The following is a 13,071-nucleotide window of genomic DNA, read 5'->3' on the forward strand; positions in this document are numbered from 1 at the left end:
TGTATGTTGTTTAGCCACAGCCACGCATTGCGCACGCATATAATGCGTATATAAATATATTTTTACAGTCATAGTTAACATTGCTATGGAACCTTGTTTTCCAAAATAAACAATTAAATTAAAAAAATAGTTTTGTTAATTTTACTGAGCCTACCCGTATTTCAAGAGAATTATGTGACGTAGTAAAACGTTCACTTTTTACAGGCACCTATTGTTCAGGAACTCATATTCATTTCAGTTCATCTTAACTTAGTCTTAATTATCCAGTATACGAAAAACTTACACAATTAGGGCAGTGACCCTAAGTGAGCTTTGGGCTCCAAAAGTAGAGAATATATATTAATATAGAGAGCATAAGGATAAGAGTGAAGTAAAAAATAATTTATTCAAAAAATATTAAATTCAATCATTGTGATTACTAATTAAAATACGCAGACAAAACATAATAAATACTTTCATAAGGTACGCGCGGAACTCAACGAACGAATATATGTAATAATTTAGTGAAACCAAACATTTAGGTAATACTGATAATTTGCTCGCTAGGGGTTATAAAAAATAATAATAAAAAAATAAAATACGTTTATTTTGGAACATAAGATCTTCTAGGTATCACTTATTCCACGTCAATCAATTCGAACTTGTAGGCATCATTACACATCGGTAAAGACAGAGGGTGTAGGCCGAGAGAAAAAGCCGGCGTAAAAAACTCTCGGTACTCTTTTAAAAAAGCAAATCATCAAACAATATTTAAAACAAATATATCAAATTAATTAGAGGCAGCCTGCCCAGCACTAGTCCCAGGCCCTTTTATCAACTAGATAATCAATAACTTTATAGTAAGCCTTTTTACACAGCTTTTCTTTAATACATTTCTTAAATTTATTAAAAGGCAGAGATAAAAGAGCCTCTGGGATTTAATTAAAGAAGAGTATCCCTTTCCCCAAAAAAGAATTACTAACTTTACATAGTCTAGTACGGGGAAATTGCAGCCTGCGTTTGTTCCGAGTATTGACATTGTGCGTATGTTCTAATCTAGTATATTTATCACTATTTTTGTATACAAACATAATATTTTCATAAATATATTGCGAGGGAAAGGTAAGTATATTAATTTCCTTGAATTTATCTCTGAGAGATTCCCTACATTTTAAATTATAGATTGCACGAATAGCCCTCTTCTGCAGAATGAAAACAGATTCGACATCAGCAGCGTGACCCCATAACAATAAGCCATAAGTCATTAAGCTGTGAAAGTAACTAAAATAAACAAGTTTAGCTGTATCGACATCAGTCAGTGAGCGAATTTTTTTAACCGCGTAAGCTGCAGAACTAAGTCTCTTCGCCAATCCGTTGATATGAGGGGACCACTGAAGTTTTGAATCCAAGGTGATCCCAAGAAATACAGTTGTATCATCCAGATTCAATTCCTCATTATTTATAATTGGTCTAGTACCCATAACCCTCGCATTTCTTGCACAAAATTTAATGCATTTCGTTTTTTTAGCATTAAGCAGAAGGTTATTCATACTAAACCAATGGACAATCGAAGAGAGAGCGTTGTTCACATCGTCAAAATTGGTTATTTGTCTTTTGATTTTAAAAATCAAGGACGTATCATCTGCAAACAAAACTATCTGATGTTTTTTCTCTACCATGAAAGGTAGATCATTTATATAAACAAGAAAGAGGAAAGGGCCAAGAATTGAGCCCTGTGGTACCCCCATATCCACTGCCGACCCAGAGGACCTCTTACCATTCACTTCGACCTTCTGAGTTCTACCATGTAAGTACGAAGTCAGAAGATTCAGTGCGGTATTCTTGATGCCATAGTATAGCCTATAGGCCCCTATAGGCTAATTAAAAATTATCACAAAAATCCCTACGCACTGAGATCACATTTGTGATTTTGTTTAGACATAGACATGACATTTATTACTATTCAACATACAAAATAGCAATAAATAAAAAAAAAGGAGAGATAACAATTTCTTTAAAGAAAAAGGTAAGTTTTAAGTATATATATATAAGTGTGCTGTGGTTGTAATTGGCCCTGGCTCAGCATGATGCTGAAGAGACTGTTCCACACTGCTGGTTATTCTGAGGGAGACCATAGCAGCTAGTTTGCGCTTCAGTCGCAAAAAGAATAATAATGTAATAAGACTACTCTGCAACTTACAACGACGTATCCTCGACTACCGGTGAGTGACCGGCCCAAATGCCCCAGGGCCTGATGTTATGATGTGGTATATGTTCTTTTTTTATTCAGGAACCTTATTGCAGTGGTTGTAGCCGTAGATTGTACGTCTATAACTTGATTCACAGTTTAAGAATAATTGTTATTATTTGGCAGATATAGAAAATACATATAAATAATTACAGAGCTGCAGAATTATATTATCTACCCTGTGTTCGAGCGCACCACCACTACGTGTTTTTTTTTCAGAATCGAATCTCGCTGTTGGCCTTAAGGGCAACCATGGGCTGTTTTGGCGAGCTTAGCTCAGCCTGAATGGGTGGGGTTCCCGCGACTCGCGCAAGGGCTTCTCCTGTGAGACTCGAACCTCGGCTTGGGCCTTCGCGGGGTGGTCAATCGCCTGAAGGGCAGGACGGAAGCTCACTGGAGTGAGCGAAGTACGAAGGAAAGGTCCTCGCCTTCCCCGGTGAAAGCGGTTTTTTACCCTAGTCTGATTTTTATTGCTATTGTTATTATGGTTGGCCGCGCGAGTGGCTTTTAATTTGTTGTTTGCTATTGTGATTGGATCATGCGAATCCGTTAGTATGTGTACCAATATGTGGAAACACTGAAGTATCTCCCAACCAATTCGACTTAGGGACAAGATCAAAAAAAGTTGCTTGCCGTTTTTCGAGCTGTCTGTAGGTTCGCTTGCAATATAGAGATCTTGTTGAGCCCTTGTGTTAAAGTGGAATAGGGACTACGCATGCGCTTGTACACTGTAAGGACAGTCGAGCCGAGAGACTGTTGTGGCCAAATCCATTTGGAGACATTATATTTTATATGTTGGATATAATTCACTTTCACATTTATAATTATTGCTTTTGCGCTAACATCAGTGCTAAAGATCATTTTCATAGGTAGGTACCATACGAGAAGAAGTAAGTCAAGAAGCTGTTACGACCAGAAAATAATTTATATTGGTGTTGAAGATCTATATTTACTGTCAGTTCTCAAAGGCGTATAAATCGGCACAGGTTTTATTGAAGATGTTAGTGTGATGATGTCATTATATATTTACATATATGTTTTAGTATAATAAAATTATTCTAATTTCGTCAATTCATTTGGAATAATTTAACTGAGTTTTGTTGTCTAGCAGTTAAAAGATTTGGTATAACATTGATGCCAAATCATGTTATCTTATCAATTACGCTGTCGTAACTTATCGATGTGACGTCAAAATAAGACATTCACCAGGGACAATATGAAAAAAGCTCATTCTATAGTAATAATAATCTCTTTCTCATTCTACCGACTGGGTAGCCCATGTCTGATCGTCGTGATCAGCAAGGAAACATCTGGAGCTGACAATCTGTTTTCACCGGTTTCTCTCCAGCGCCTCTCTTATGACAGTGTACAGTTTAGAGGACGATCGGTCCATCTGATTGGTGAACGGCTACGTGATGTCTTTCTGTGTAACCACAGCGAACAGTTTCTCCAAGTTATCATCGCCTCCGGCATTGTATGGTCGAAATATGATATAATTCGGATAAGTGAGAACTCAATGGACCGCAATCACTTTTTCTCTTATAGAGGTTCCTCACTTACCTTACTTACTACACGATTTTCTAGCTAATAGTGTTACAGAAGGGGTCTGTCTCATATCTCATACGCAGTAAATACTCTCATTAATATAATTTTCTCTATTACCTAGTTGTCAATTACACAGGTTGGCTTTATGTATATGTAAAAGCCTTTTATTTCAGATAAATCATTTAAATGCAATATTTCTATCATCTCCAAATCCGGCCAATCTACCCTGCTCGACTCTTTGCCTACCTTCTAAATTATCTTCTTTTGCTTTCTTGCTTAACTTTTCTGTTCCTCTTGCCATGCTTTTTCTTTAGAGATTAACAAAAGCTGATATGTAGTAGTCTTGCAGAGCCATTAGCTTTGTACAGCAGCTTTAATTGAAAAAAAGGAATTTTACTAATATTCCACTGTGTTCGAGTCATTATCTCTTATAAGTTTTAAATAAATTTCATGATGACGGCACATGTAGGTGTGAGATAGCAGAAAATGGCTGTCTATAAATTTCATTAAACCACTTGAATGTATATATTATATTAAAATGATGTTTCGATAAATAGAATACACAGTTCTTAAATGTAAATTAATTTACATAAGAATATGTGCCTCGTCAAAATGTTGATGTGTTCGTCTAACCGTCTTATTACTTACCACTAATAAGACGGTTAGATTTCAGTAAGTAGAAACAATGAAACACAAGAACAGAGGGTCTTCTCTAATAAAGAAGTATTGGACAATTTATCATGATAAATATTCTTGTTAAAAAAGTAGGTTATTGACTTAAGTATGTGCAATGAGTAAAGCGATTATTATAGAATACTTAGAATCAAAACTCAAGGCGGACTCCCGTATATGAAAATCGACTCGAATCTATTCCACGAAAACGTAGAGACATTGTACACCATTTTGTTTATCGGCGAGATCGTAGCTGTGGTTGACAATCCAATATTAGAGATGATGGTAGTCGGGCCGTTTTTCGCCTCTACAAGCAAGTATTAATTGCATAAACATTCAGATCCAAAGTTCTTCGAGAGATTTCTTTTTGACGTTGACATTAAATAAATGATTTTGATTTTATTTGATCCGATAGTATGTGATATATCATTATATGTAGTTACCGGATTGGAGTAAAAACGGTTATTTTGTTAAATTAATAAATAAATAATTTACCATGTATATATTTCAAACTAATTAATGTTATCATATTCTTGTTAGAATTTGACGATGATAACTTGCTCTACATAAAAAAAATATGAGTGTGCCATTACGACAATAAATTTAAATAAATTAGCAAAAAGTAGGTTGTACAAATAGTTTCATTTCAGTGTTTAGACTTGAAGTGAGAGGTTGTTAGGTAACGTTTAAGTGATGAAGTTTTAACTGAATTATAAATATACACACTATTGGATTGTTGTAAGTAAAAAATTAGATATACAAAAAAGTAATATTACTTATTTGCACAGATTAAATAATGTTTTGTTTTGTTGTTCGTCGCGTGAGTCCATAATAGCCGATTCCGACCTTGGAATTAATAACACAATAATTACTTATTTGTAGTTACTGCAATTTTAATTTGTAGTTTAATGACATTCTAGTAGACCGGTAGTCAACAGTATTGTATGTCGAAAGTCGAAAACTATATTTGTATAAAAATGACAGTTCGTGTCAACAAACTACTACATTATATAAGGACGTGGGCTGTGGCTCCACCAGATAATTCATTACGTCAGTCTTTTGTTTATTAGTAGTATTCAACTCAATTGTATGGACTGAATAGATATTTATCAATACTCTCCATTTTATTAACCGTTATTATACTCTTTCACACCAATAGCGACAGCAATACTGAATTTTTTTTTGTATTCGTAACCAAGTCACGTCTTAAGAGCTATGAATATTGATAGAACTATATTAAGATTGCAAAAGAAATAATGCTATTAGAAACGACATTATACCTAACGTGACCAGACGGCCCGTTTTGAACGGGACTGTCCCTTTTTCCAAATCCCGGTGTCCCCGAAATGAACTGTGGGATGCAAAATTGTCCCGTTTTCAAAACCACGCGACAATTTGAGCAGCAAATATAAATTATCGTGCCAAAACTTTAATTCATATTTGAAATCGTCACCAACTATATTAAAAAATGATTTTCTGATAAATATTACTAAACATTTTGGATACTATATTGGTCACCAACTATATTAAAAAAAATGTTTTTCTGATAAATTCAAAAAAATCTATATTTTGTGATTCGTAGCTATTCATATCTATTAAGCCGACTTTCTCTAAATAAGTAATTTGAAAAACAGCTTTTTGTAAATAACTACTTATAATTTGACCTGAATAAAACCAATTTCCCGTTTTGCGTCAAAGTATAAATGGTCAGTATAAGTATACCAAACACATTTCGTTAATTGTACTACCAATTCTGCAAGACTAATAGAAATTGTTTTGGAGAGAAAGTTCTTGAAGCCGTCGTGTGTTAAGACCATTTTGTATGTAACATTGTTAAAAGTCATTTTAAATATTTAACTGACATAACTGGTGATTTTTAGATATAAAATAAATATTGCTACTTTATTGCAGCAAGATTTTCAAAGATTTTTTAAAATCGAGCTCAAAATACATTCCTATTGATAATTAGTTTGTTTCGTTAATATTTATATTTAGATGACATAAATAAAAATCTCACATCAGTATGATTTTAAATCCTGTTTATTAATTAGCAATGTTTACTAGGTTTTATATTGTAAATAAACTATCACAGATTCATTAAAATACAACTCCGTGTTTCAAGACCAAATCATAAAATTATGTAATACAAATTTCCTATATGCCGACTTATACAATCTATCTTTAAACTTGGCGTTCAGCCATATATATGTTATACAATATTCTATACTTTACAATCTATTGAGTTGTCATTCATATTATCGAATGTTGATAAAAATCTTACCATTCGTCATTTAGTACGTCGTAATGTGAGGACGGTGCCATAATGGGAAGGTCATGGATTACGCCGTTTAAAAAACAGGTAAGAATTTGTTTTTATATTTGTTTCATTTGCGTTTGTTTACGCTTTAATTTAAATCAACAAGTTTATGTTGTTACTAAAAATACATCAGTAAGGCTACTACTTTTTATTTATAAATCTGTTTAATGATGATTTGTCAATCTAATAGGCAAGGTGATCAGCCTCCTGTGCCTAAGGAATGGTTTACTCACGATGATAACCTTCACCGTTCGAGCGAATTTAAAAGTGCACAGAACTTCCATTGGTGCACAGCCGGGGATTGAATCTATGATTTAGGAACGAAATCGCACGCTGAACCCCTAGTTAATATCGTTATGTTATTAACGGTTCGAGCGTTCCGAACCAATTCGACTTTGGGTCCTTCAAAGCTGCTACGGGGTAGACTCATCAGATGTTAAGAAATACCGCCGCCTATACACATAGAATGTAGCAAGTTCGTTGTTGGCTTCTTAAAAATTGGTACGCTCTTTTCTTAGTCCAAGTTGTAATATACACCATATTGTAATTGTTGGTTTTATTTGGATTGTGGGACCAGTTTTAAATAGATTATTTTAATAACTACAATTGAGGAAACTCTATGTGTACATATAGTAAAAATGTAAATCGAGTGGTTAGTTATGAGTGTCAGGTACTAGAACAAATCTAATAAATTACTTATTACAACGTTTATCAATTGCTTGGTTAATAGATTAAACTAATTATAGATATTTTAAACTTGTTTAATTATGATTTTATTACAAAATATTACGACTTTACATATAAAATTAGCGTTTTACTTACTGGCCATTTTTATCACAAATATATACTCTATGTATTCTAAAATCAATTTTTACAGCTTTTGTTTTTCGAAAACCATTATTTATTTAATGTCGAAGATGTCTACCGTATTGCCTCGACCTTGCTTCTTTTTTCGAAATATATATAACTCATTGCAAGGTAAAAAATTCAACAGTGATGGGGCAGTCGGAACCACCAGCAAAGATTTTATTGATTTCCTTCCGAATGTTTTTTTACTTACTATAAAGTTACCGATTATATAGTTGATAAAAAGGGCCTGGGACTAGTCCTCTGCAGGCTACTTCTAATTAATTTAATTAAACGTCATAAAATATGAAGATACATCTTCATATATGTTGTCACATCATTTTAATATAGTGCAATCATATATATAATCATAGCCCATAGGTATAGTCTCTACCAATTAATGTTAGAAAAGAATCGCTCTACGCAATATATATTTGTATAGATATTACAGAATAATAAAAAACAAATTTAATTATAATTAATTCAAATAAGTGCTTGGTACTAATTGTAGTATATTCCCAATTTGGTTATCAATATTGTTTATTTTATCGCTAACTAGTGATAAACATCACCGATATTTACATAGATTATCGTATTATGCTACTTGCTGTTCCCGGTCGGAATACGCGGTCTTTATATTTAACAAGCGTTTATCTTTTAAATAAACCTAATTGTGGTAATTAGATAATTTCTCCGATGTTCCTTAAATTATAACTAATAATTATATTTCTGAATAAAAAATATGGCAATATATATTATAATTGGGGATTATTTTTAACGCGTTTTATTTTGTAAAGTTCTATGTGAAACAATTAGAATTTATTGTTGGTACATAGTAGTTGGTAACTTTCATGTGCTGTTCTTGGGAAAACTTGCTGAGTTTCTTGCCCGTTCTTCTCAGAACAATGCCTTAAGACGCATCTAAACTGAATAAACGAATTTTGATTTGATTTCTTCGATGCTTTGAGCGCCGGATTCAAGCACATAACAAAGATCCTAATATGCTACCTGAGAAAATCGGATTAGCTCTTGCGGCAACAGTTTCGTTGTGGTCAAACAGACGCATAAGTTCTCCGAAACGTTAAGGCTAAACATTATTATATTTTTTCAGTGTTTCGTAACCCTGGGTGTATCCCTAAACCTGTCGTCTCATGGGTTAACAATGGGTTTTGCAGCCATTGCGCTGCCTCAATTACGACAGCCAGACTCCATCATACCAATCGACGATGTTACCGGATCTTGGATATGTAAGTGTTAAAAATAAAATTGGCTTGTTCTTTAGTCTCTGGTTTTGATATACTATATAGTTACTTACTTCCTTTTGATGACCTTTGTTAAATTGCTTGTGCCTATTGTAATCTTCGTTATATTAAAACAATAAAACTTTTTCAACAAGTAAATTATTATTATATTACACTCTGCTAGCAGTAACTTTATTTAGTTTATTTATTGAGAAATATTAACAGCTTATAACTAAAATATTTTTTTTTTTCATTTAACAAATCTTCACATTTGTTTTTCGATCCTAATTGGATTGGTAACATAATTATTAAATCATTTTAACCCAAAAAAGAAATAAACTAACTAAAAATTGCTTGAGGAACACTTCGGATAAAATATCTTATATATTTATAAAAACATATGATATGATATATCAATTGAAAGTGATTAAATTATTTAACAAAATAATTAAATTTTTTAACATTCTTAACAAGTTTACATAGATAAGATTTTGATTATACTCCTTTGCGGGTTGTCTCCAGTAAGTCTGTCTTTTTCATCAATCTGTGTTTTTCATGAAGTCTTAAAATATATTTAAACTGTTTGTTACCTATAAAAATTCAAGTGGATGATTTGGAATCTATAGAATTAGGTAATCTGCCTAAATGATGCAGCCTCAAGGTCTAAGTTGTTGATATGATAAGATAAATAATATTGTTTCCCAAATATATGTAATGTTTTGTCTAAATATTAGGTTTAATTTCTATTCTTCCTTATTGTGTTACTACAAATGTTGCATTATAAAAGTTAAGCTATTATAATATATTTTACGATGTTTTCAAAGTTAGTTTAAGTGTTAAAACTACACAACACCACTTTTAACAAATGTTTAACGAAGAAATAAAATATTACCCAATAAAATTATTATATAGGTATATTATTATTATACTTAAGCGAGAATAATTTTCTTTAACTCAGCAAAATAATAAAAACCTAGTTCTAGTTCATGCAACGTTATCAAAATCGATTCAACTGTTTAAACATAAATATATAACAAACAATAATTAATTTTGACTATAAAATATTTTTGGCTGACAAACAGGTATATTTTATTTCTTTTCAGCTGCTATCCTGGGTTTCGCTCTGATCTTCGGAAACTTTATTATCCCAACGGTGATGGCGAAAAATGGCCGACGTATAGCCAATATTCTCAGCATCATCACCATGCTTATAGGATGGTTCTGTGTCATTCTTGCCACTGATATCAAAGTCTTTCTTGTTGGAAGATTCCTAAAGGGAACCGCAATGGGAATGACTGCATCTTTGGGGCCAGTTCTCATCGGAGAGTACACCAGCCCCAAAAACAGAGGAGCCTTTCTAACAACTATTTCCCTGTCAATTGCTGTTGGAGTTCTATTCGCTCACACATTAGGAGCATTCTTCTACTGGCAAACCGCAGCCTTAGTCATTGCGTTCGTCATGTTTCTCGACTTGCTTATAATTTTATACTCCCCAGAAACGCCAGCCTGGCTCTCTGATCAGGGACGATATGAAGAAAGTAGAAAGGTATTCAGATGGCTACGAGGGGATGGTGAAGAAGAAGAATTGAAACGTATGATTGAAACCAGTATGATTGTCAGAGAGGCTAAGACTGAAGTGGTATTAGGAGAAAGCTTTTCAAAAAGACTGAAATCGAATATTGCCTTCTTCAACACAACGATACGGAAAAGGGAATTTTATAAGCCAATTTTCATTATGATTCACATGTATACGTTAAGCCAGTGGGCTGGAGCGAACATATTGGCTGCATACACTCTGGATGTCTTTACACTTGTTATTGGCACAGATGTTAATATATACTTAATGGTCATCACGTTGGGAGCCCAAAGAATTATCTCCAACGGGATTGCCGTCTGGGTGATCAAGAAAGTTAAAAGAAGAACGATGCTGTTTGCAACTGTGGGTCTAAATATATTTGCCTTTTTGGCAATTGCTGCGTATAGCTATCTCAAAGTACATAACATGCTGCCATACGATCATCCCTTTATAGGAATTTTGCTGATTCACATCCACATGGTGACCATTGCGACGGGTACAGTGCCGCTACCGTTCATTATCGCTGGAGAACTATTTCCATTAGATTACAGAAGTTTAGCGGGCAGTATAAGCGTGTTCTTCCTCTCTGGAAACTTCTTCATAATTCTGAAGACTGTTCCATTTCTCTTTAAAAACATGGGCATACATGGAGCATATGTTATTTACGCTACCATTGTGGCATATTGTCTGGTTATCGAGTATTTCTTCTTACCGGAAACGAAGGACAGGACATTGCAAGAAATTGAAGATGAATTTAGAGGACGCCCGCTCTCACCAGAGGAATTGAAGTCTACACAATCTCTGACAGCTTCAAAGCATAACCAAGATAGACGGTGTAGTAGTCCAGTTATTTGATAAGAAAAGCAGGAATCGAATTGATTAACTAAGATGACACTTTCTTGATGGTTATAATGGGGGACCTATAATCTTGCAAATTTCGACATACCGTCTTCGGTTAGAGATTCTAATGGTTCACAAATTGAGATATCTTGTGCAATTGTTTCAGCACAGGATGCAGCCCCATATTTATTTATTAAATGAACTGTAAAAAATTGTGATAATTAGCTAAGACAGGTTTTAAAAACCAATTAAATGGAATTATATTAATCTTTTATAAGAACCATTTTAAGTTAATTTACAATTTACATGTCATGCGCAAGTGCATTTTTAAAATGTATTTCTATATAACATTGTACTTACTATTTAACTATCAGAAGTCTTAAAAATTCATTACCGAATGAATTTTAATAGTGTTACTTATTGATACTTGAAGATAACAAGTAACCAACCTACTTAATAAATTTCTTTTTTTCCTTTCTAAAATTCGATAAATAATTTAAATTGTTAGGCATTTCCTTGTTTCGTTTTCCTATCAACGAATGCAAATGATCTTGTAATTTCCTCATATTTCAAAATACTTCAGGCTTCAATAATATTCTTTATCTATTGTCTACTGCAAATTTCAACCATAATATAATAAACAATAATTAATTTTATAAAATTAACAGAAAACCTTTTATTATACGTTAATATCTTCCGAGTTAATTAGCCGTTTAACTGACCGGCCTGAAAGATATTAACGTATCGTTTGTTACAAAATTGCTGGGTAATGCTTAGGCCATTCGTACCATAGTCATTTAGGCAGAAATAACAAAGATTTAACATATAACATACACAACTCTTTTCTTTTTGCGATCTTCTTGCATATATATATATGCAAGAAGGGATGATCAGAAAAACAAAGATGTTTAGCGTCACTACCTTATCTAAGTGCGTCACATATCACTGATATTTTATCCATTAATTAAGGGTGACGTGACACATTTCACTTGTTCAACCTCAATCTATAGTTACAGAAATTCGAGATAGAGAAAAATTTGCTTTTTTAATGTTATAGGAGGCAAACGGGCAGGAGTCTCACCTGAAGTTAAGTGATGCCGCCGCCCATGGACACACATTACCAGAAGGCTCGCAAGTGCGTTGCCAGCCTTTCAAGAATGGGTACGCTCTTTTCTTGAAGGACCCAAAGTCGAATTTGTTCGGATAATTCAGTGTTTTCAATTTCTATTTCAATTCATAAACTAAGTGAAAGCAATAAAACACAAAAGTAGATCTAGAAAACTCTTTTTTCTCCACAACATACAAGTCACCATATAAATCAGTATTATTACAACATATATTTATACATCTACTTACATTCTGTGGTTTAGCTTAAATATACGTAAGTCAATCAAAACGCTTATAAATAGCTATCTCTGTTTAACACATACTTAAATTAAGAGAAAGCTATATAAGCCACTCGATTGGTGTTTAAGTATTAAGTATATTTTTAATATTATATATACCAACGGCACGCCTTTGTTTGACTGATGTCAAATTTTTTTTTATAAATCCCGGCAAACTACAAATTAGCTGAACATAATGTATGATATAAAAGTTATACAATTAATACAAAAAAAAAATAATACTATAACGCGCAATACTCAACGTTACATTGTGCCTTGATTTGTTGTATATGTCAATCTATTTCTATTACTGAAATTAATCTAGATTTAAAAAAATCTAAAATACGCTAACATCGGAATATTGTGGATACATCTTGTAAATTCCGAAACCTAATTAAAATACGCTCTTTAACTTGATGGGA

General features: G+C 33.1%; 1 protein-coding gene across 1 annotated transcript; it reads left to right on the top strand.

Moving 5' to 3' along the window:
* Nucleotides 1-5,110: 5,110 nt before the first annotated feature.
* On the top strand, nt 5,111-11,544 carry LOC111001592 (facilitated trehalose transporter Tret1-like). The gene is made up of 4 exons (XM_022271525.2): nt 5,111-5,182; nt 6,740-6,803; nt 8,719-8,854; nt 9,952-11,544. Exons 2-4 carry the CDS (start codon nt 6,768-6,770, stop codon nt 11,277-11,279), a joined length of 1,500 nt encoding a protein of 499 aa, XP_022127217.1. The 5' UTR covers nt 5,111-5,182; nt 6,740-6,767; the 3' UTR covers nt 11,280-11,544.
* The last annotated feature ends 1,527 nt before the right edge of the window (nt 11,545-13,071 follow it).

Source organism: Pieris rapae, chromosome 18 (genome assembly GCF_905147795.1).
Source record: "Pieris rapae chromosome 18, ilPieRapa1.1, whole genome shotgun sequence".
Lineage (NCBI taxonomy): Eukaryota > Metazoa > Arthropoda > Insecta > Lepidoptera > Pieridae > Pieris > Pieris rapae.